This window comes from Nyctereutes procyonoides, unplaced genomic scaffold (assembly GCF_905146905.1).
Source record: "Nyctereutes procyonoides isolate TBG_1078 unplaced genomic scaffold, NYPRO_anot_genome, whole genome shotgun sequence".
Classification (NCBI taxonomy): Eukaryota; Metazoa; Chordata; class Mammalia; order Carnivora; family Canidae; genus Nyctereutes; species Nyctereutes procyonoides.
In genome coordinates this window covers 55961450-55982492 of record NW_026575043.1, presented here as the reverse complement: position 1 = coordinate 55982492, position 21043 = coordinate 55961450, and the positions used below count along the sequence as shown (strand labels likewise).

Here is a 21043-nt window from a genome sequence, read left to right as displayed (position 1 = left end):
AATATGGAACAGGCTGCCTTTGCAATCTCCATCGCTTTACAGATGGGCTGTAGAGGGTTGGGAAGTTGGCTGGGGCCTCCTTTCCAGGTCACTCTTTTTTTTACTGGGACTTTTCTGTCTGCCTAGCTTTTTAAACTAGCCTGCCTATTACTAGCTAATGTCCTCCTTTATTAATTCCTTTGAGGTTCCTTGATCAAATCATCCATCGTTCTGAATCATGGTTTCTCTTCTTTTTCCTCTCCCTGTCCTCAATTAATTGAAAATAGCTGCAACCTTAGTATACAATAGACTACTTGCAAAACCCATTCTTATGTTCTTTTTTAACCCTGTTCATGAGTAGCATGTGTAGTTCAATGCACAAAATAAATTGAACATAAGTTTATTTCTACATAAGATAAACTTGCCCTTTCTGCCCTTGGGAGGCTGGGTTTATGCTAAATTTTGGCAACTTATAAATGACAAGTTTCAGAGACACCCACAGGTTGAGGAACCAAGTGCATAAATGGTATGTGACATAGTAGGGGCCAACTCCAAGCTAAAAAAAAAGTCACAGTTTCAGTTTAAACGAGTATTCTAACCTCCAGTAGATAACAGACTTGCAAAGAACAGTCTGGGAGGTGATGACAATGTGGTAACAGCACCAATGTGAACTTCCACATCACTCTTCTCTGAGAAACCTTTAATGCTGCCTTGCTTTTATTTGTTAAACCTGACTAACTTTCATGGCCATTCCCATGAAGCAAGTAGTTCAGAGGCCCTCCTGTTTATCTCGCAATTTGAAAATCAATGAACTTGGGTTCAGCAAAAATTTGTTGAGGCTCCTCCCATGGCAAGGCCCTTTGCAGGTCACTGATGGATCAGGGTTGGTGGGAGGTATTCAATAAATGATGAAAGTACACCAGGGACCATCCCACATCCTGAGGATGGACAAGATAGACAAACCCATAGTTTCATGGAGCTTGTACCTTAGTAAGGAGAAACACACAGTGAACAGCCAAACAAAAACACAGCATCACAGATAAATGCCGTGAAAAAAATAAAACAATGTGATGGATAATAAGGGTGACCAGGGGCGGTGGCCACTTTAAGTAGTCAGCCAAGATATCTGAATGATAAGATGGAACTATGCACCTGACAATCCCGAGAAGACCACGGAGTACAAAAGCCAATGTCCAGAACCCCGTGAGAAGCTCATGACCACACCAGAGGTGCTTACAACTCCAAGCATCCATAGAGCCATGGAACAGAGACCCAAAGTCGAATGGCCAAGATAATTTCCAGGCTAGGATAGACAGCGATCCTCCCGCTTGTAGAGCTTCTATTGTTGCTGAAAGAGATGAGGTGAGGCAGAAGCAATGGTTCTGACCTGGTCTTGGAGGGAAAAGAACCAGCAGCCCTCCATTACCACACCTCCAACATGCGATCACGTGTCCCTCCTGGGGGAGGCTCCAAGCCTGTGACCTAACCAGTTTCCACCTTGCTTCTCTTAGCGCATTGCCATACACTAGAATTTTGTTTGTTTATTTCGTGTAGGGTTTTATTGGTCCTTTTCCAAGTAACAATCAAAACTGCATGCCAGCCTCCACTCCTTGGAAATAATTAAAATGAAATGACGTGCCTGATTTTTTCAGCTGGGTAAAAACTGTGATTTGCATCTGTTGAAGGAATTCATCTTAAGTCCTGAGACTGAGCCATTTGGGACAACTGAGGTGTTTTTTTCTCTGCTTTGGCTCATGCCTATGGTACACTATGGCCAAACACAAAAGTAGACGAAATGCTTCATTCTGCCACACACTTCCTTGAGAAAGTCGTTCTTTGTGATGCGAATATGTTCATCTTTTGTTCACGAATACAACGCAAAGGCCCCTTCCCCTGTCAAGTAATCTAACTTTACGTAAGCAAAATGCCCTTTATTTTGCTGTTACCTAGGTTTTGCACGGACCTCTGGAGCCAGTCATCTGTGGTTTAAGAATAGGCTTTGGATCAAAGTCCTCCTTTCTCCTAGTGGGTAAAGTGGAACCTTGATTTCAATGCCCAAGTGAAGCACCTCCTAGCACAATTCTCGTTATTTGGCAGTTACGGTGGTACAGCCTGCGACTTCTGGGCTGTGTGGGCTACTCACATTAAAATCTCCTCCCTGCCCCCGCCGCCCCCAGTGGGATTCCTTGGGTCGGAGCACAGACCCCGCTGGGGAAGGGGTGACATTGGTGTGCGGCGCAGCGCTGGGCTGGGGGTGCGGGATGCGGAGTTCCCGCGACCACATGCGGGATGCGGGCGGCGCGGGAAAGGAATCGCGGGATTCCTCCCCGCACTTCCTGAAGCGGGCTCTGAAGGCGACAGATTAGGATGCAGAGTGCGGCCCGCCAGGCAAGGGCTAGGGGACCGGCGAGCCAAGGACACCAAGCCGAGCGGCGCTTCGGGAAGCCCAGTGCGCACCGAGCTCCCGGGTTCCTCCGCCTCGCCTTCCCCGCCACCCACGCTGACGCCAGGCCGACCCCGACGGGCAGAGAGTTCTCGGGGCAGCGAGCGCGGGGAGCCCACCGTGAGCCCTCGACCTCTCTGGGCTCTAGGTCCGTAGGCGGGCGGGGAGGGAAGACCGCGAGAGCCCGAGCCCCCCGCCGGCCGCGGGCCCGGGCGCCACTGCGCGGGCGCGGCTCCGCGCGCGCAGGCCTCTATCCGGGTTCCTGGGGGCGGTGCGCGGGAGGGGGCGGGGCCTGCGCGGCGGCGTGGGCGCGAGTCGCGCGGGAGGAGGGAGCGCGGGGAGGGGGCGGGGCCGTGCCGCCCGCGCCGCGCTGGGCCCTCTCGGCCAATGAGCGGCGTCCACATGCCGCGGCGGCGGCTAGAGGGGAGGCAGCGGCGGATAAATGCTATTAGAGCAGCCGCCGCGGAGCCGTCCCCGACGCCACCTCCTTCTCTTTCGCCGCAGTTTCCTCCGCCGCTGTCGGGGGTGCGGGGCTGAAGGAACAGGGCGAGCGCAGCGCGCACGGCTCGCCGCCCTCGCTCGTTCCGCCCTCAGGGGTCGGCCGGGTGCCCCCTCCTCCGGCCCGGGCGGGGCCGCGAATCACCTCGGGAGAGCGGGGAGGGGGCTCGGGGGCCGCGGCCTGCGCTCCCGGAGGGCGGCTGAGGGCGAAGGAGGCCCTCCCTTCTGACGACGGGAGGGAGGGTCAGGAGCCCCCCACCGCCCAGCTGAGCGCGGGGCGTGCGCCGGCGAGGGCCGGGCAGCCAGAGGGGCGGTTGTCTGGGGGAGGGGGCGCGGGGTGATTCAGCGCCCGGCGAGGCGGAAGCGGCCGCAGGAGGAGGAGGAGGAGGAGGAGGGGGAGAGGCCTGTCCGCGCCTGGGCGCCCGGGGTGGCACGAGCCCACGGCCCGAGTGCGAGGCGGAGACGAGGAGGCCGCGGGGACTGGAGGCGAGGCCGGCCGGGCCCCCGCAGCCATGGAGAACGCGCACACAAAGACGGTGGAGGAGGTGCTGGGCCACTTCGGCGTCAACGAGAGCACGGGGCTGAGTCTGGAGCAGGTCAAGAAGCTCAAGGAGAGATGGGGCTCCAACGGTAGGTGGCCGGGCCCGGGGCTGCAGGGGCCCCGCGCAGCCCGCCGCGGGCCCCAGAGCCAGGGAAGATGGCTGACCGGGCTCCACCTCGTGGGTCTGGGCTCCGCGCCCGCCGAGGGCTGCAGGCGGGGGTCGGGCCCGCGCGTCGGCCCCGCGGGAGGCGGACTGCAGGCCGGGGCGCCGGGGTCGTGTCTTTGCCTCCCGGACCCCGTGCCTTGAGCCCTTGGCTTCCCCCGCACGCAGCTAGCTCGGCGGCTTGTCGCCGGCAGCAGCCGGCCCCGCCGGAGGGAGGGACGAGCCTCCTGCAGCTCGGTCGAACCCTGCGAGACATTTTCTTGTCCCCAGCCAGTTTGGGAGGCGTCGTTGCAGTTGAGAAAGCCTCCAACCGTTCTTGTACTACCCAGAGCTACACACCTGGCAGAAGTCATGACCTAGCTGAGATGACCCCTTGTTCAGTAGATAGCGATGAGATTTTACGCCTCGGGAAAGACCTGAGATGCTGGTTACAACAAAAATTGCATATTTTCTTGGGGGTACCATTTGGTATGGTTTCCTTAAAAATGGTTGAGGGGTTCGTCTGTCTGAAGACGTATCTACGTCTTTCGAAGACAGTGGTAATTTTAGCAATTCTCTTTGTAAAGGCAATGCTAATCTTTTCCCCCCCTTCTTGACACGTTGCCTGGCGAATTTCTACGTTCTGCAGAGTTACCGGCTGAAGAAGGTGAGTAATCTTAACATGTTCCTTTCTTTTTTTTTTTTTAATCCCTTTTGTGTGCTGATGTTAGGATGACATTTACAACAAATGTTTGTTCCTGACAGGAAAAACCTTGCTGGAACTTGTGATCGAGCAGTTTGAAGACTTACTAGTTCGAATATTACTGCTGGCAGCGTGTATATCTTTTGTAAGTATAAAGAAACTTATTTTCTCTCCAAAAAGTAGAGACTATCCCAGAGATGAAAAACCAAGAAATAAATGGTGTCTATTGGGTGAGAACATTATATTTAGAGATTTAAATGGTTTCTCCCATTTTTTAAAAAAAAAAAATTAGATAGTTGAAAATTCTAAACAAAACTCGTGGAGCCATTTGTGTGCAGAAAATTAATGCCTGGCATGCACAGTGCAGTTAGAATTTGTTCCCAAATGGGCCAGGGTCTTAAAAATTTTTGTGTTTTCTCAGATTTTTAATGTCAAAAAGTTATTTATCAGAGGGTCTTTTCTGTTTGGGATTCTCCCATTGTGTAAGATCATACTAAGATGATTTGGGGCCCTTTGTAGTCTGTAAATAGAACTTAGAAAAGGAATATTCCAGTTGCTCTCCCTTCTGGTAATGGCAAGGTGACAGTTGTTTCTGACAGTGACAAGAATGATGACGGCAGTGATGGCACCAGTGTTGACCAAATTTGGTCACTGACCTTTAGGATGGTATATTTATCTAAATTGGACCCCTGTCTTAAATGATTCCTAGGTAGGGAGAACAAGGTTCTGTATAGTTGGTTCTAGATCTTAAAAGAAGAAAACAAAAAACGTTTTTTCTTATTCTGTGAGTGGTTACCGACGAGTCCTGTATGGTTGCTAAGAAACTGGTGAAATGCAAAGAACTACAGCAGAAAAAGGGTGATGGGCTGCTGAGGATATTTCTAGGTTATTAACATTTTTTTTTTGTTCAATATTTTTTACTGCATTTTTTCTTGGGCAGTGGACTTCTTGGTAGTTTTCCTAAAAATGGTCATGACTAGGACACAGATGTTCCTAATCCTAACAGCATGAGATGACTTTTGTTCTCAAATTACAGTATTTTATTCTTGTAATAACCACGATGGGAAGTGAAATTCACCCAGTGCACTACTTTTTCAGGCTTCACAAAATTGACACAGCTTCAAGGTTTCATTTTTGTAGGTTTGTACATATTCAAGCCCCAGGAATCTACCTTAGTCTTCCATGTCATGGAAGGTTATTTTGAGAACTAAGTAGAAAGGAAGCAGTGGGCACTCCTTTAGGTGAGGGGGAGAAATTGGCAAGAGGTGAGCTTTTTGGAGTAGTACTATATACAGATTCTGACCTGAGACTTTAATATTAATCTATCATGCCATGTTGGCTAAGTGATATGTAAGTGTTAATAATAATTCAGTCCTCACGAATCTTTTCTCTGGTTTTCAATGAAAATTGAGAGTGTTGTAGCAAAGCATTCAGCCTCCTGAATAACTCCATACTTCTTACATGTCTGTCTGTCCTTGATTAATTCAACACCACCCACTCCTCCCAACTGCATCCCTCCTAAATGTCTGCTGCTTTATCAATTAAGATAAAGGAGTAGAGCTGTTTATCAGTTTCAGTGCATTGTCGTGGGGCAAAACAAATAATACATTTGGAGTAGTATAATGTTTATGTTTAAGCTACCTGCATAATTCTGAAGTATCCTCGGCTTTGATAGTTAAAATACTGGGGAATCAGTAAGGTTAGCAGGGACATCTTAGAGGTAAATCACCTGGTATATTCAAGGTAGAGATAAATTTTTATTGAGTTTTCTGTGTGTGTAACTTAAGGCAGTGTTGTAATAACAGTAGCATTATTTCCTGTGAACAAGCTGTTGACTATGGGTTGTATAGGATCTCTTTTAAGTTGCCAGTTTGAATGACTTTGTATTAAAATTTGAATTAGTGATGTATATGCTTTTATTTTGAAGTAAGGAATTTATAGTTTCTAAGCATTTTCAAATGGGTTTTAAAAATAATTGCTCTAATTTTATCATAGGGTAGGATGTTGGGGTTTTATAGCTTTTTAGAGCTATATTTTGGAATTGAAATATGAGTTACTCTTTTGGTAACTACTTGGAGTTAACGCTCAGGAAATGAACTGTGTGACATTTTAATTTTATGGGTTGCTAAACAGAAATAATAAATGTTTAGGAAATACTGTCACTTAGTTTGCTCTGACTTGTTTGATCAAGACATTTTGGATATCAAACCTGTTTTGTTGATTTTCTTCATGTGGAATTGGCACTATTACTACATTGTTCTTGACCTTTTCATTCCTCATTTATCTTTCAGAAGGTCATGGAGTCTTTTTTGTGATAGTCAGTTTATTCCCATTTTACAGGAAAATCATGGTAGAATATTCATGTTCTTTTGGAGAATTGAAGAGATAGTTCCTATAACATGTACATACTATATCATCCGGTTCTGCTCAAGTTAAAAAGAAATACTAGGCTTTAGTGATTTATTCCAGATACCAAACGAAGTGAAATGTTAACTTTAGGAAGCTGCGTTAATGCTTTATACTCATGACCTGTAGGGATAAAGTTTAATTGCAGTATTCACCAAATAGAAATGGTTTTTAAGTTTATTTGGATTGGAAGAAGTAAGCTATAATCTCTTCCACTACATATGACGTAACTAAAATTCTTTAATTTGACATTCATGACCTACTATCCTTTCACTTTGTCTTTACCTCCTCTTTGGTTAAAACTTTACTCCTCATTTAACATATCATAGTTGCTTACTGGAATACTTGTTCTTTACTCTCTTTCACTGCTTCATTAGGTATTTATTGAACACCTAGACATGCGTGGCACAGACAGATACAGCATTTGAACAAAATAGTCTCTTAATCTGGAGCTGACATTCTAGTGGAGACAGATAATAAAGAAATAGAATGTGTAGTCTGTTGGACAATGATAGTGCTATGGAGAAAAAGCAGAAGGATAAGAGTATGAGGAGGTGAATATAATTTTCACATAGGTTGGTCAGGAAAGTCTTCCAGGAAGGTTGACATCTAGAGAAAAGACCTGAAGGAGATGAGTAAGAGGGCCATATTTGCCTCGTTGGAATCCATCAGATCCTCTATGGTAACAGTTTGCAAAAGTTGCTCTGCCTTCCATCCCGTTTCCCCACCACAGCTACTTGCATTGACCCTAAAATGCTGCTCAAACTTGCTTATTAGACCAAGGCACTTCTCAACTTGTTACTTTTATTTAAATAGTTGGTCTTTCTTTCCTACTGGACCCTTTAAAAGGGATTCTTCATTTCTTTTAGAACCTGGGTTAGTGATTTTGATATAATAGATATTTGAGGTGAACTTGTGTTAGTAGCACTTTGAAAATTCACGAGGTCTGCTTTCTTTGGTTTTCTTAGAACAATATAGTCAAGTAGTTTATATTTTGTAATGATTTTACTTTTTTCCCTGTGTTTTCTTTTAACTTCTTCTTAATTTTTTTTTTTTTAAGGATAAATGAGTAGTTCACTGGTGTAACTAACTTATTTAGAGCCTTTCTTTAAAATGTTTTGAAAGGTGAATGTGAATACTGGGTGTTAGGTGTCTGCCTTTGGCTCAGGTCATGATCCTAGGGTCCTAGATCAAGTCCCGCATCAGGGCTCCCTGCTCAGCAGGGAGTCTGCTTCTCCCTCTGCTCTTCCCCCCCTCCTCATGATCTTTCTCTCTCTCAAATAAATAAAATCTTAAAAAAAAAAAAGTGAATGTGTATGTTTTGTGTGTATGTTTTTAAGAAGATTGTATTCTCAAATCTAAAATCACTATTTTTAAATAAGGTTTGTGTGTGGGTCAGAAGGGAATGTAGTCTAATTCATACTTTTGTTTTTTAATGGCTGAAAGAATTTTTGTTTCCTACCCCAGACAATTGTCATAACATTTATTGATAGTTTTTTCTTTCTTGTGAAATGTTTAACTTCAGTTTCCTCTTTAAAACTTTTTGATGTAAAAAAAAAAAACAAAAAAACTTTTTGATGTAAATTTCTCCATCCATTGAACAAGTATTTGAGTACCCAGTGTCCTTGTAAGTTTCTAGGGACACAAAGAGGAATGCAGACAGGTGCCCTCAGTCTTAAAAATGTGCTTATGATCTCTCTTGTGTTCTTTTTTTGGGTCTCATTAAGAGCTCAGTACCTTATCCAAACATGTAGCTAAGGTAATAGAGTCACGGAACCATGACTGTCTCCCACTGGAACACACCTTTTTACCTTGGATAAAAGTTTGCTTTTGCATCTCCTGGTTGTCCTGTCAGAAGTTACTGTGATATGCAGAGATAATAAGTCTTACAGACAATTAGAAGATGGTCTCTGCTACCTATTGAAGCAGTCTGAGTTGTAGTTTTGTTAGTAAGTGGTTACCTTGAATAGAATTGGCAAGTTCGAAACTTTGAATTTTCTGGATTCTATAAACTGCAGAAGACAAATATTGTTACTATATTAATAGTGCAAAGCAAAGAAGAAACACTGTGCCTAAAATTAACCCCCTGTAGTTTTTTTTCTCCCACTTCCCTTTGATAGTGTTGATGAAGTTGGTTACTTTTTGCTCTAGGTGTTAAAGTTTATTTACCACCCTCAGAGTCTGGTTACCATAGAGGTTCTGTGAGATTTTTCATTGACGCCTCTGTATAGTAAACAGTGAGCCTGGTCTGTGTACCAGAGACTCTTCTAGGCCTCTGGGGATAACGGTAGTGGACAAAAGGCAATACAAATAGGTAATCATTTATGTTCAACATATTCTCAGTGAAGATTTCTAGAAACATTTACCCCCATATAAATATATTTTGTATAACTTGATAAACTGTAATTATGAACTGTCTATAATAATGCTAATAAGGCATCTTTCATTTTGGTAGTAATATGTCTGCATGCTCTTCTTCACTCCCTTTCTCATCTTCTGGGATCTTTCATGTGTAAGCATCATCCCATGGACATTGGAGGTTTCCTTTCAATAGAACAAACCATGAAGGACTGCATAATATGATCTGAACGTGTTCAACTGGATTGGTTCTTACCAGTTAACGAAATACAGGTTGATGTTCACTTTGGGTTGTAGCTTTTTTTTTTTTTTTTTTTTAAGATTTTATTTATTTATTCATGAGAGACACAGAGGCAGAGACACACAGGCAAAGGGAGAAGCAGGCTCCATGCAGGGAACCTGACATGGGACTCGATTCCGGGTCTCCAGGATCAGGCCCTGGGCTGAAGGCGGCGCTAAACCGCTGAGCCACCCGGGCTGCCCTGGGTTGTAGCATTTAATTATTTGGGTTATTTGTGGTTTCAAAATAGACATTTAAAAAAAATATTCAGGAAATTGATGGTTGTTGATTTTTAAATAGGTTCAGCACCAGCCTTTCACCCATTGCCCACTGGTCTTTCATCAAGCAGTAACTAATATACTTGTGGAACCTTCAAATAATTTTTTTTTTGAACCTTCAAATAATTTTTTTTTTGAACCTTCAAATAATTATGAATGCCTGGGTTTCTGACACATAAACATTTGAAGTTTTATAGTGGGAGAAAAGGTTACTGCATTGTACAGATAAGGATTTTTACATGATTGGTAAATTCTACTTGTGTAAAGGAACCACACGTTTTTTAAAAAGTAGAGATTGGCTCTGAGAGTCCTATCACTATTGCTGTAGTCTTCCCTTTGCTCCAGCTGTTAGGGGATATAATTTTTAAGTTGTTCCTTAGGCCTAGTTGCCAAGAGGGAAGTTCATACCCTCTTTAACAAGGTGTGAAGCTTATCTTAGAATTGCTAATGCCTCACTGACCTTTTGGAAAGGTCCTAGTTACTCAGCAAGTCCAGCGATCTTTCTCCCCCAAGAGCTAATTAAGTTTTTTATTTCTGATATGCTCTCCTTGGCAAAATGTTTGAAAGGCTAGTATCAAACCAGCTGTGATCTTGCATCTATCAAAATTTATAACTTCCTAGAGAAGTTTTCATTTTGGCACTAGGCCTGGCCTTAACACCAGGAATGCCCTGTTGAAAGCTTGTGGCAACATTTATATTCGTTCTGGTTTTCTGCCTGTTGTAGTTCAGTAGCTGTCAGTGCTCATTGCTACCTATCCGGACCCAGGCCTGGTGTCTCCTGGTTTTTGTTTTTGTTTTTTTTTTTTGCTTCTCAGGTTGATAATTCGTGTTCATTCAACATTCCCTTATCTTCCTTGAAAAATTCACATTAGGCCTTGCCTTACTCACCTGATTGTTTACTATTTGTGTAAAAGTTCACTTTATACTATTCCACTCAGCATAAACATAGATGGTTTCATTATTACCATGAGTCCTATCTGACTGTATTAAAAAGTATCAAAACCAGTGCTTTCTTTGTTTACTAAATAGTTCTTTTAAAGAAAAGACTTTTGTGAAATATGCAGACATGTTAAAGCAATATTAAAAAACAAAGGCAAGGGGATCCCTGGGTGGCTCAGAGGTTTTGCGCCTGCCTTTGGCCCAGGGCGCGATCCTGGAGTCCCAGGATCGAGTCCCGCGTCAGGCTCCTGGCATGTGGAGCCTGCTTCTCCCTCTGCCTGTGTCTCTGCCTCTCTCTCTCTCTCTCTCTCTCTCTCTCTCTCTGTCTATCATAAATAAATAAAAATAAATCTTAAAAAAAAAACAAAGGCAAATCTTATCCCACATTGAATCATTAGATATGTTTGATATCCTTTCTTGATTGGCAGTTTTTCACAAAAATTAGTTTTTAACTATTTAGAAGGCTGTTTTACCATGTTCTTTGTCATCGTTAAAGATTCGTTTCTTGGGTTCTCTTACCACCTTAAGTTTGCTAAATTATGAAGTTTGTCGTGGCTCTCTTAACTTGTAGCTCTTACATCCTGACAAGGTTATGGTCGTGTGAGCTAGAAATTAATTTTCTGGTCATTTTTCTTGGGCAGTGTTCTGTATCCAGTTATAAGTAACATTTGTGGACTTCTGCCATCTCTGAAGTGCTGTGTTGCTATACTAGATGTCATATGGAGGATAACCTTCAAAATAGATTGCTGATCACAGAACAACCTTGAGTAATTCTGGGATGACCTACAGTGATACCCCTGATAATACCAGAACATTATCAGTACTCTACAATTTTGAGTCCGTAATCAAGTGATCTTTACAGTGAATTTATACCTGTGGATATTGTTTTATAGGAATATTAAGCAAAAGCAAAACACAAAGTTGTAGATGATTGCCTTTTACTTTAACAAAATTGAGAATTTAAGTTTTATTTCTTCTTAATATGTACTTGTAAAATGAATGGAATTTATTTCCCAGAAAGTATTTTATTTGGATTTCAAAACAATTATTATGTGAAAAATTAAATTAGCTTTTGAAGGGCATTAAGAAGTTGTATAGTTTTGATTCTCAAGAATTACTCTGAACAGGGAACATATGCTGGTTGGTGCTGTCATTACATTTTGCCACCATTTGTTTCTAGAGATGATAAGAAGAGAGATACTGTATATTGTAATTCCTTTAGCACTAGCCACTTTTGTTGTCAAATGGCACTAAGCCGAAAAACACATTATGGTTCTAACACATGCCATTTCTCTTTTAGGTTTTGGCGTGGTTTGAAGAAGGTGAAGAAACAATTACAGCCTTTGTAGAACCCTTTGTAATTTTACTTATATTAGTAGCCAATGCAATTGTGGGTGTATGGCAGGTAAGCAAAAATTCTGCACTGCTAGATTTTAGCAATCTATATAAGTGATTTTAAGCTGTGTTAATCTGTTTTTTTCCCTGATGCATTGACTAAAAATATCTTTGGAAAGTCTACGTGTGTTTTTTCTTTTGTCTGTTTATTTAATGGCAACATTTTAGATGTCTCTTGCACTATATACTGTTAAAATTACTCATCCTTCATGATAGCATGGAGTTAAGAAAAATGGGAGAGAAGCTGTTTGAGAAAAACCAGGAAATTTGAGAACTAGTATCTGTCTTTATATTTCCTACCTGCTTCCTGTGAGAAATTTCATAAATTGTCATTTTTATTCTCCTTGGAATTTTTTTGTTTTGTTTTGTTTTGTTTTGTTTTGTTTTGTTTTGTGGCTTTACCTATAAAAATTGTTTTCCCTTCAGAGCATACTCCTGGCTGTTTCCCCTCAGTTGCCCAGGCCTTTCTGACTCACAGAATGGAAGCCAGTTTACAAAAACATAATGGGGTTCTTACCATCCTCTCTTCATGTAATTCTGTTCTGTATATAACTAGTTAGAGAACTTTAACTTTCCTTTTTTTTTTAAGAAGTTCTTTTTTTAATTTTTATTTATTTATGATAGTCACAGAGAGAGAGAGAGGCAGAGACATAGGCAGAGGGAGAAGCAGGCTCCATGCACCGGGAGCCCGATGTGGGATTCGATCCCGGGTCTCCAGGATCGCGCCCTGGGCCAAAGGCAGGCGCCAAACCGCTGCGCCACCCAGGGATCCCCACTTTCCTTTTTTTTTAAAAGATTTTATTTATTTATTCATGAGAGACACGGGCAGAGGGAGAAGCAAGCTCCCCACAAGGAGCCTGATGTGGGACTCGATCCCAGGACTCCAGGATCATGCCCTGAGCTGAAGGCAGACACTCAACCGCTGAGTGAAAATTTCTGAGCCACCCAGGCATCCTGGACTTTAACTTTCCTAAGACTGTTGATTTGTTTGATTTTTTAAAAAATATATTTTAACAGAGACTAATGCTTCAAATTCATTTTGAGTATTAAAATATAAGTATGGCTATAATCACCCCTTTGAGGACTAAAATAGAGTGTATCTACATTTTTAATGTGGAAACATTTTTAAAAAATCCTTAGTCTTGTTAGAGTTATAAACTTCTGGGGTACCTGGGTTGCTCAGTCAGTTAAGCGGCCGACTCTTGATTTCTGCTCAGGTCATGCTCTGCTCAGTGGATAATGTACTTGAGGTTCTCCCTCTCCCTCTGCCCCCCTGCTGCCCATGCTTGCATTCTCTCTAAATAAGTAAACCTTACCAAAAAAAAATTTGTAAACTTCTGATCTTGTTAATAAACATGAAGGCCTTTATGTAGTGGGCTCATATCGAAAGATGGTGTACTTAGAAAATTTTATTGTGCTATATTCCTTATTTTAATTTTTTATAAATTTTTATAAATATAGATTTTTAAAATTTTGTTTATATTTAAGTAGAAATGATCCCCTTGTGAATAATGTAGGAAAAAGAAACAGTATACAGCATTAGATTGTCCTTCTCAAGCCAATAATATATATTTTCCCACTACGTAATTTATACCAGTTAGGAGATAGATACCTTACATACATTCCTGTGTCGTTGTTATGTGATCTTTTAAGGCAAAGTGTACCCCATTTGACAAATATGACATTGAGGTTCAGAGTGACTTCTTAAAGGCCATACAGCTAGTACATAGAGTATCTGGAGCTTGAATCCAGGCCCAGGCTGATCTGAATTCTGAAGTAAAATTTTACAGCAGTTTTTATGGAACTTTTATATTTATCTTAGTTTAAGAAATAACATTCTTGGGATGCCTGGGTGGCTCAGCGGTTGGGTGTCTGCCTTTGGCTCAGGGCATGATCCTGGAGTCCCGGGATCGAGTCCCATGTTGGGCTTCTTGGCTATTGATAGCCACTCAGGCGTCCCTGTCTATAATGCTTCTAACTTAAATGCACCTTTGCTAATTTTGAGTAGAACTGAAATACAGTGCTCCTGGGATATTTCCTAACCTTGAGCAGTCTTGTTAAACTCTACCTGACATGACCTTGAAGAAGGAGAAAAAGAATTAAAACTGCCACAATTAATAAATGGGAGAGGCAGTCCTGTGAAAAAGTAGTTTTAAATTTGACTAATTGAATAGCAGCAGTGCTTAGAATTTATTCTTTCTGCAGTATTAGTAGCATTTGAACTTTACGGACTTTACAGCAGTAACATTTAATTAGAATTAAGTATTCTAGTATCCCTGTTAATTATAAGGTGATGCAGATAAATTCTTTAAGCAGATCTGATATGAGGTTGAACTTATTTTTATCACAAGGTTCCTAAATTTAACATATTCTATACTTTTTCAGGGTTATAAACATTTAAAGTGAGGCACATGCCATTAGCTTTCAGTTTTGAGTCTCTTAATTCGCTTTAAGTAGGTTTTGGGGGTTTCGCAACAGACCATAATTCTAGTAAGGTAAAAAATGAGATCACATAGTATTATGCACAAGTTCTATCCAAGTAAAGGTTAAATAGAACTTTATATCATCAGAAGGCAAAAAGTGAGAGAGATGAATCTTTTCCTTTGTGCATTAAGTAACCTCACCTGGGTGTATGTTGTGTAGATTCGCTCCTTGACTTCTAATTGCTTACTCTCCAGAAGGAGAGAAAACAAATTTGGCACATATGCTTTTTTTTCTTTTTAACATTACTCATTTTGATCTCTACATCTTCTTGTAATTTGGAAAGAAATGCTGTGTGTAAGTTTTGGTATGTTCGTGAATGTGATATATATGCCACAGGACTGGCAGTTTTTTGGTTTTTGGGCCAGGCTGGGGGTCGAGGTGGGGGAGATGGCAGAAGAAAAGCTAATCAGGCTCCACTCCCAGTGCGGAGCCCAATGGGGCTCAGTTTCCCAACCCTTAGATGATGACCTGAGCCAAAAGTTAAGTGTCAGCTACTTGGAGCACATGGGTGGCTCGGTCAGTTAAGCTTCTGACTCTTGGTTTCTGTTCAGGTTGTAATCTCAGGGTTGTGAGTTTGGACCCGCCTTGGACTGCTCCACACTCAGTGCGAAGTCTGCTCTTAAGATTCTCTCTTCCTCTCCATCTGCCCCTGCCACCAATGCATGTGTACACTCTCTGTTTCTCTCTCTAAAAAATAAATCTTTGAAAAGAAAGGGTGGGGGGTGTTGGACACTTAAACGACTGAGCCACTCAGGCCCCAGGGACTGACAGTTCCTGTGATGAGAGTCCAGCCATTTACTGGTCCTTATTACTGCAGAGATTTCCTAGAATTTGTGAGATGTAACTTGGTTTTCTTAATTCAAAACTCCCAACGTGTACTGTGTACTGAAGCACAGCTTAAATAGTTTATAAATCCTCACAGCCCTTGAGGTAGTAGCATTGGTGTCTAGGTTTTGTAGACTCCAAGCCTGTGAGTTGTGTAATTTGTGCACAATCACATAGCTGTTAAGTGGAAAAGCCTTGGGCGAACCTAGGCAGTCCAGCCCTAGACCATTACCTTTCATGTGAGAATCCATTTCAATGGTGTGACTGAGTCTGGAGACGAGGGCCATGTTATACACAGTGGGCTCGGGGACAATATTCTGTAACTGCTTTTCCTTGTTAGATTTTATTCCCTGTTTAGGCCTGTTAGGGTGCTTATTAATTCTTCATTTTTTTTTAAACATAAAATTGTAAGAGCCTGGTGTTTATTTCATGTGAATTACTTGCAAGTGTCATTAATGTGCATCTCTTGTGTCTTTTTTTCTAAAGTTTAAAAGTCTAAAATTTGATTCCTTGGAATCTTTATAAAGGGCGGGGGGGGGGGCAGCCCTGGTGGCGCAACCGTTTAGCGCCGCCTGCAGCCCAGGGCGTGATCCTGGAGACCCTGGATCGAGTCCCGCGTGGGGCTCTCTGCATGGATCCCTCTGCCTGTGTCTCTGCCCCTCTCTCTCTCTCTCTCTCTCTCTCTCTCTGTGTGTCTCTATGAATAAATAAGTAATCTTTTAAAAAAATAAAATAAAATTTGATTCCTTCTGCCAAAATTCTAATTTGCAATGGCAATATGTATTTACTACTTTTATCTTTTTTTTTTTTATAGGAGAGAAATGCTGAGAATGCCATCGAAGCACTTAAGGAATATGAGCCTGAAATGGGCAAAGTATATCGACAGGACAGAAAGAGTGTCCAGCGGATTAAAGCTAAAGACATAGTTCCTGGTGATATTGTAGAAATTGCTGGTGAGTTGAGTTTGTCATTTTTGTTTTATTCTAGATTGTGTATCTGAATGCAGTTCATTTCTCAAGGCTCATAATTGTTTTAAAAATCATGCTCGTATGTATCAATTATATTAACAGGGTTTGGTGCCTTCCAAACAAATCCAGTTTTCTGTATATTTATTTCAAGGTGTTTGTCACCTCCCTTCATGTTGATAAAGTTTGTTTTAAACAAAGTGTTTTGAACTTACAGAACTTACTGCTTTTGGTGCATGGTAGAGCACTACCATCAGTGAAACTACTACTGTCACCCTCACTTGATTTGACAATTAGTTGCAGTGAGCAATTTGGAATACTAGTTAGGGGTTGCATACTTTTCCTGGTTTTGATTCTTGACACAAATGTTTAGTCATACTTGTAACTATCAAATTAAGTAGATGGCTATGGGTCATTTCATGGTTCTAAAAAGCTCTGCTTTAGGGCAGCCTGGGTGGCTCAGTGGTTTAGCGCCGCCTTCAGCCCAGGACGTGATCCTGAGTCTCAGGATCGAGTCCCACGTCAGGCTCCCTGCATGGAGCCTGCTTTTCCCTCTGCCTGTGTCTCTGCCTCTTTCTCTTGTGTCTCTCATGAATAAATAAATAAAATCTTTAAAAATAAATAAATAAAAACTAACAATAAAAAGCTCTGCTTTAAAATACTTCTACATGACACAGAGCTAGGGGTCTCAGCCTGGGTTCTTTGGGTGGGCTTTGAAGAATTTGTGAATCCAGTGCAAGGCCAGAGCTCTCCACAAAACTTAAAGGGATGTGTATCCTCATTGCTCAGGATCAGTGCCATGTTTTTAGGCAGCCCTGAATGCCCAAAATCAATAAGAAGAGTCTAGTCTTTTTACTCGAGGGTTCTTGGATTATTCACATTGTCATGGTTTTTCACACCTTGCTGAGCTCTGAATACTTTTTACCAGTTGGCCCTTGAACTGGTGCAGGAAGAGTTGGGGCACTCAGGAATCCATGTCTAACTTTTGACTTCTCAAACACTTACTGGTAATTAATTACTAGTAGCCTACTGTTGACCTTATGCAGAACATAGTTAACACATATTCTGTATGTTTTATATATTCTTACAATAAAGTCAGAGAAAAGAAAATGTTATTAAAATCATAATGAAGAGAAAATACATTTATAGGATTGTATTGTAAAAAGCAAACAAACAAAACCATGTGTAAGTGGACCTGTGCAGTTCAAACATGTTGTTCAAGGGTCAACTGTACTTAGTTTCTTTTTGTGAATTGTCTCAGTAACACTTTTACACTGTCTTGTGGTGAAGTTCTTTGTTTTCATTGTCTGTCGCCTTTTAATGAAGAGGTTGCAAAAAGCAACATGTTTTGGCCTCTGAAAGGAAATTGCCTTGTCATAGGTATAGTCTCTCATCCATAATTTTTCTTCTTCCAGAAAAAGAGAAATGTTACCTATATTGAACCAAACACGTTGGTTTCATAGTGTTAACAAAAGTACAACTTAGAATGAAATGTTTGGGCCATTGGGTTCGGTGTGTTTTGGGTTTTTGGGTTGGTGGTTTTTTTTTTTTTTTGTATATATATTTTTTAATTGGAGTTCCATTTGCCAACATATAACACCCAGTGCTCATCCTGTCAAGTGCCCACCACAGTGCCCATCACCTAGTCACCCCATCCCTCCGTCCACATCCCTTTCCACTACCCCTCGTTCGTTTCCCAGAGTTAGGGGTCTCTCATGATCTGTCACCCTCACTGATATTTCCCACTCATTTTCTCTCCTTTCCCCTTTATTCCGTTTCACTATTTTTTTCCCTTTCACTATTTTTTATATTTGTTTTGGGTTTCTAATTTCATTTTTAAGTAATCTCTGTGCCCAACACGAGGCTCAAACTCGTGACTCCAAGATGAAGAGTTGCATGCTCTACCGACTGAGCTGGATAGGTGGCCCTCACTGGATTTTTAAAACTTACTTTGGCATAAGAATATTGTAAGAATAGTAATAGTTCCCACATAACCTTTACCCAGATTCTCAAAGTGTTAGCATTTTATCACATGTGCATTATCCTCTGTCAGTTGATATCTGCACATTCAGACATTTTTGTCTGAACTATTTGACAGTACATTGCAGGTATGATGCTTCTTTAATCCTAAATACTTGAGTGTTTATAAAATCAAGGGCATTCTTTTAGTATAGTTATCAAAATCAGGAAATTGATCAACAAACCTCATTCATATTTTACAATTTGTCACAGCAAAAATAAGAATTAGAGGGGGAATTCTGGCTGTGATACAGAATATAGGTCAGAATGGGGAAGGCTAGAGATTGGCTATTTAATAGTCTAGGCCATTTGATAGTCTAGGCTGGAGGTGATGAAGCAAGAGATAATGAGAGCGGTAGCATTAAGAATAATGAGGGAGGGCAGCCCTGGTGGCGCAGCGGTTTAGCGCTGCCTGCAGCCTGGGGTGTGATCCTGGAGACCCAGGATTGAGTCCCACGTCGGGCTCCCTGCATGGAGCCTGCTTCTCCCTCTGCCTGTGTCTCTGCCTCTCTCTCTCTCTCTCTGAATGAATGAATGAATAAAAATAAATAAATATTTAAAAAAAAGAATAATGAAGGAAAGATTGTGAGTTGTGGCTGTTAAGCAGAGGTGCACATCAGAGTCATCTGGCGGTACTCTTTAAAGTGTCTACTGGGTCCTGCCCCCAGATAACTGAATCTCCCCTGGGCATGGAATTATGGTCATTATAGTTTGACAAGTGAGTCTCAGATTTCAATGCAAAGGGACAGGTTTTAATAACCCAGATGGGTGTAAGGAGCTAACTGGGCTTGGGTTGTAGTGTCAAAGCCACTGGCAGGATTTCTAGTTGAGGTGACTGGATGGTGATGGGATGGTAACAGAGTAAGGAAACCTCAGTGGAAAATGGTTTGTCTTTCTGGAAGGATGTTTGTGGAAGGTGCTGTTGCCGATAATGTCACCTACGTTTGTGTATGAGATTCCATTTGACAGTGTTTTCCTATTCTCCAGCTTAATCTGGTAATACACTCTTGAGCCTCTCAAACTAAAACTATTTTAAGAATTTTTGTGCTAGTTAGGCTATTTCAGTATATTGAGTCTATATGAAAAGAGGGATCCCTGGGTGGCGCAGCAGTTTAGCGCCTGCCTTTGGCCCAGGGTGCGATCCTGGAGACCCAGGATCGAGTCCCACGTCGGGCTTCCGGTGCATGGAGTCTGCCTGTGTCTCTGCCTCTCTCTCTCTCTGTGTGACTATCATAAATTAAAAAAAAAAAAAGGAAAGAAAGAAAGAAAAAGAAAAGTCAGAGAAATTACCATCAAAAGCATTTATCCTGAGTTTTCATCAGTAGAAGGCAGTGGTAAATAGCGTCAGAGGGAGCTGTAACCTTGACCCTCAAGGCATCTTCTCTTTTGAAGAGATAAAGGTCAGTTACTCTTTTGTCTTTTCTTCTCAATCTTATTGCTCTCCAGGCTTGCCTGTCTCAGTACGTCACCCTGACCACCTCATTAGCTGAGAGAAGCTTAGGAGGCATCTTGGTCTTTCCTTCTCATTCTCTGTCTCTAAGACCATGTGAATCTGTCTCCAAAATAAACCCAAATTTGTGAATTTGTTTCCTCAGTCACCAGCTCACATTGGGACTGTCCTTGTGTCCTAACTGGGCTCTGGCTTCCTTTGTCACCTTCATCCAGTCTTTTCTCCAGGTGGCAACTAGAGCAATTTCCTGAAGGTCCTGTTGTTTACTTACCTGCTAAAATTCTTCAGTGAAAAAAAATAAAATTATTTAGTGGCTTCCTGATTGCACTTGAAATATAAAATGCTTTTTCACCTAAAAGACCTTGCGTCATTCAACTCCTGCTTGCTTCTGTGATTTCATCTCCTGCCTCTTCCTATACTCTTAGCCATACAGGCCTCTATTTTCAGTTTTCAGTTCCACTGAACTTTCCTAGCCTTTTCTGGGAAGCTAGGCAAACTTTATATAACTTATTAATTTGCCCAGTGCACAGATCCTCACAGTGGTGAAGCTTTAGTTATAGCCCTAATCCACCTGACTTTTCTTGCCATTGAAATTCTCTTTCCTACAATGTAGTGTTCGATAGTTTAGGAAGGACAAATAAGGGACTTCTGGGTGGCTCAGTGGTTGAGTGTCTGCTCTCGGCTCAGGGCGTGATCCCAGGTTCCTGCAATCAGGTCCTGCATTGGGCTCCCCACAGGCAACCTGCTTCTCCCTCTGCCTATGTCTGCTTCTCTTCTCTGTGTCTCGCATGAATAAATAAAATCTTTTTTTTTTTTAAGATTTTTTTATTTATTCATGAGAGACACAGAGAGAGAGGCAGAGACACAGGCAGAGGGAGAAGCAGACTCCCTGCCGGGAGTCCAACGCGGGACTCGATCCCAGGACTCCAGGAGCACGCCCTGGACCAAAGGCAGGCGCCAAACCGCTGAGCCACCCAGGGAATCCCCCAAATAAAATCTTTTTTTTTAGAAAAAGGAAGGACAAATAAAGATTGATTCAGTGTATGTAACCTAACATTTCCAGTCTACTGGAATACCCTTATTTGCATATGTTGTGGTAAAATGCACATAATATCAAGGTGACCATTTTAACCCTTTATAAGTATATAGTTCTGTGGCATTAAGCACATACACGTTGCTGTGCAACTATCTCCCAATTATAATCCACCCATCTCCACAACTTTTCATCTTCCCAAACTGACCCGCTCTTCCCATTGAACAGTTATTTCCTTTTACCTCCTTCTCCAGCTTCTGGCAACTACTCCATTTCTTTTATTATTCAAAAAACAATCTGTTTAT

General features: G+C 42.0%; 1 protein-coding gene across 2 annotated transcripts in view; it reads left to right on the top strand.

Annotated features, from left to right (window-relative positions):
• The first annotated feature begins 2852 nt into the window (after positions 1 to 2852).
• ATP2A2 (ATPase sarcoplasmic/endoplasmic reticulum Ca2+ transporting 2) overlaps positions 2853 to 21043 on the top strand; it is a 60833-nt gene continuing 42642 nt past the window's right edge. The window contains exons 1-5 of one of the 2 annotated variants that reach the window (XR_008664118.1): positions 2853 to 3550; positions 4253 to 4270; positions 4369 to 4451; positions 11868 to 11972; positions 16086 to 16224. Coding sequence is in view for 1 of the 2 variants with exons in the window: in XM_055322906.1 (XP_055178881.1) it covers positions 3433 to 3550; positions 4253 to 4270; positions 4369 to 4451; positions 11868 to 11972; positions 16086 to 16224 (463 nt within the window). In the remaining variant the exon portion in view is untranslated. The remainder of the gene's footprint in view (positions 3551 to 4252; positions 4271 to 4368; positions 4452 to 11867; positions 11973 to 16085; positions 16225 to 21043) is intronic. The other variant, XM_055322906.1, reaches the window with a different exon arrangement.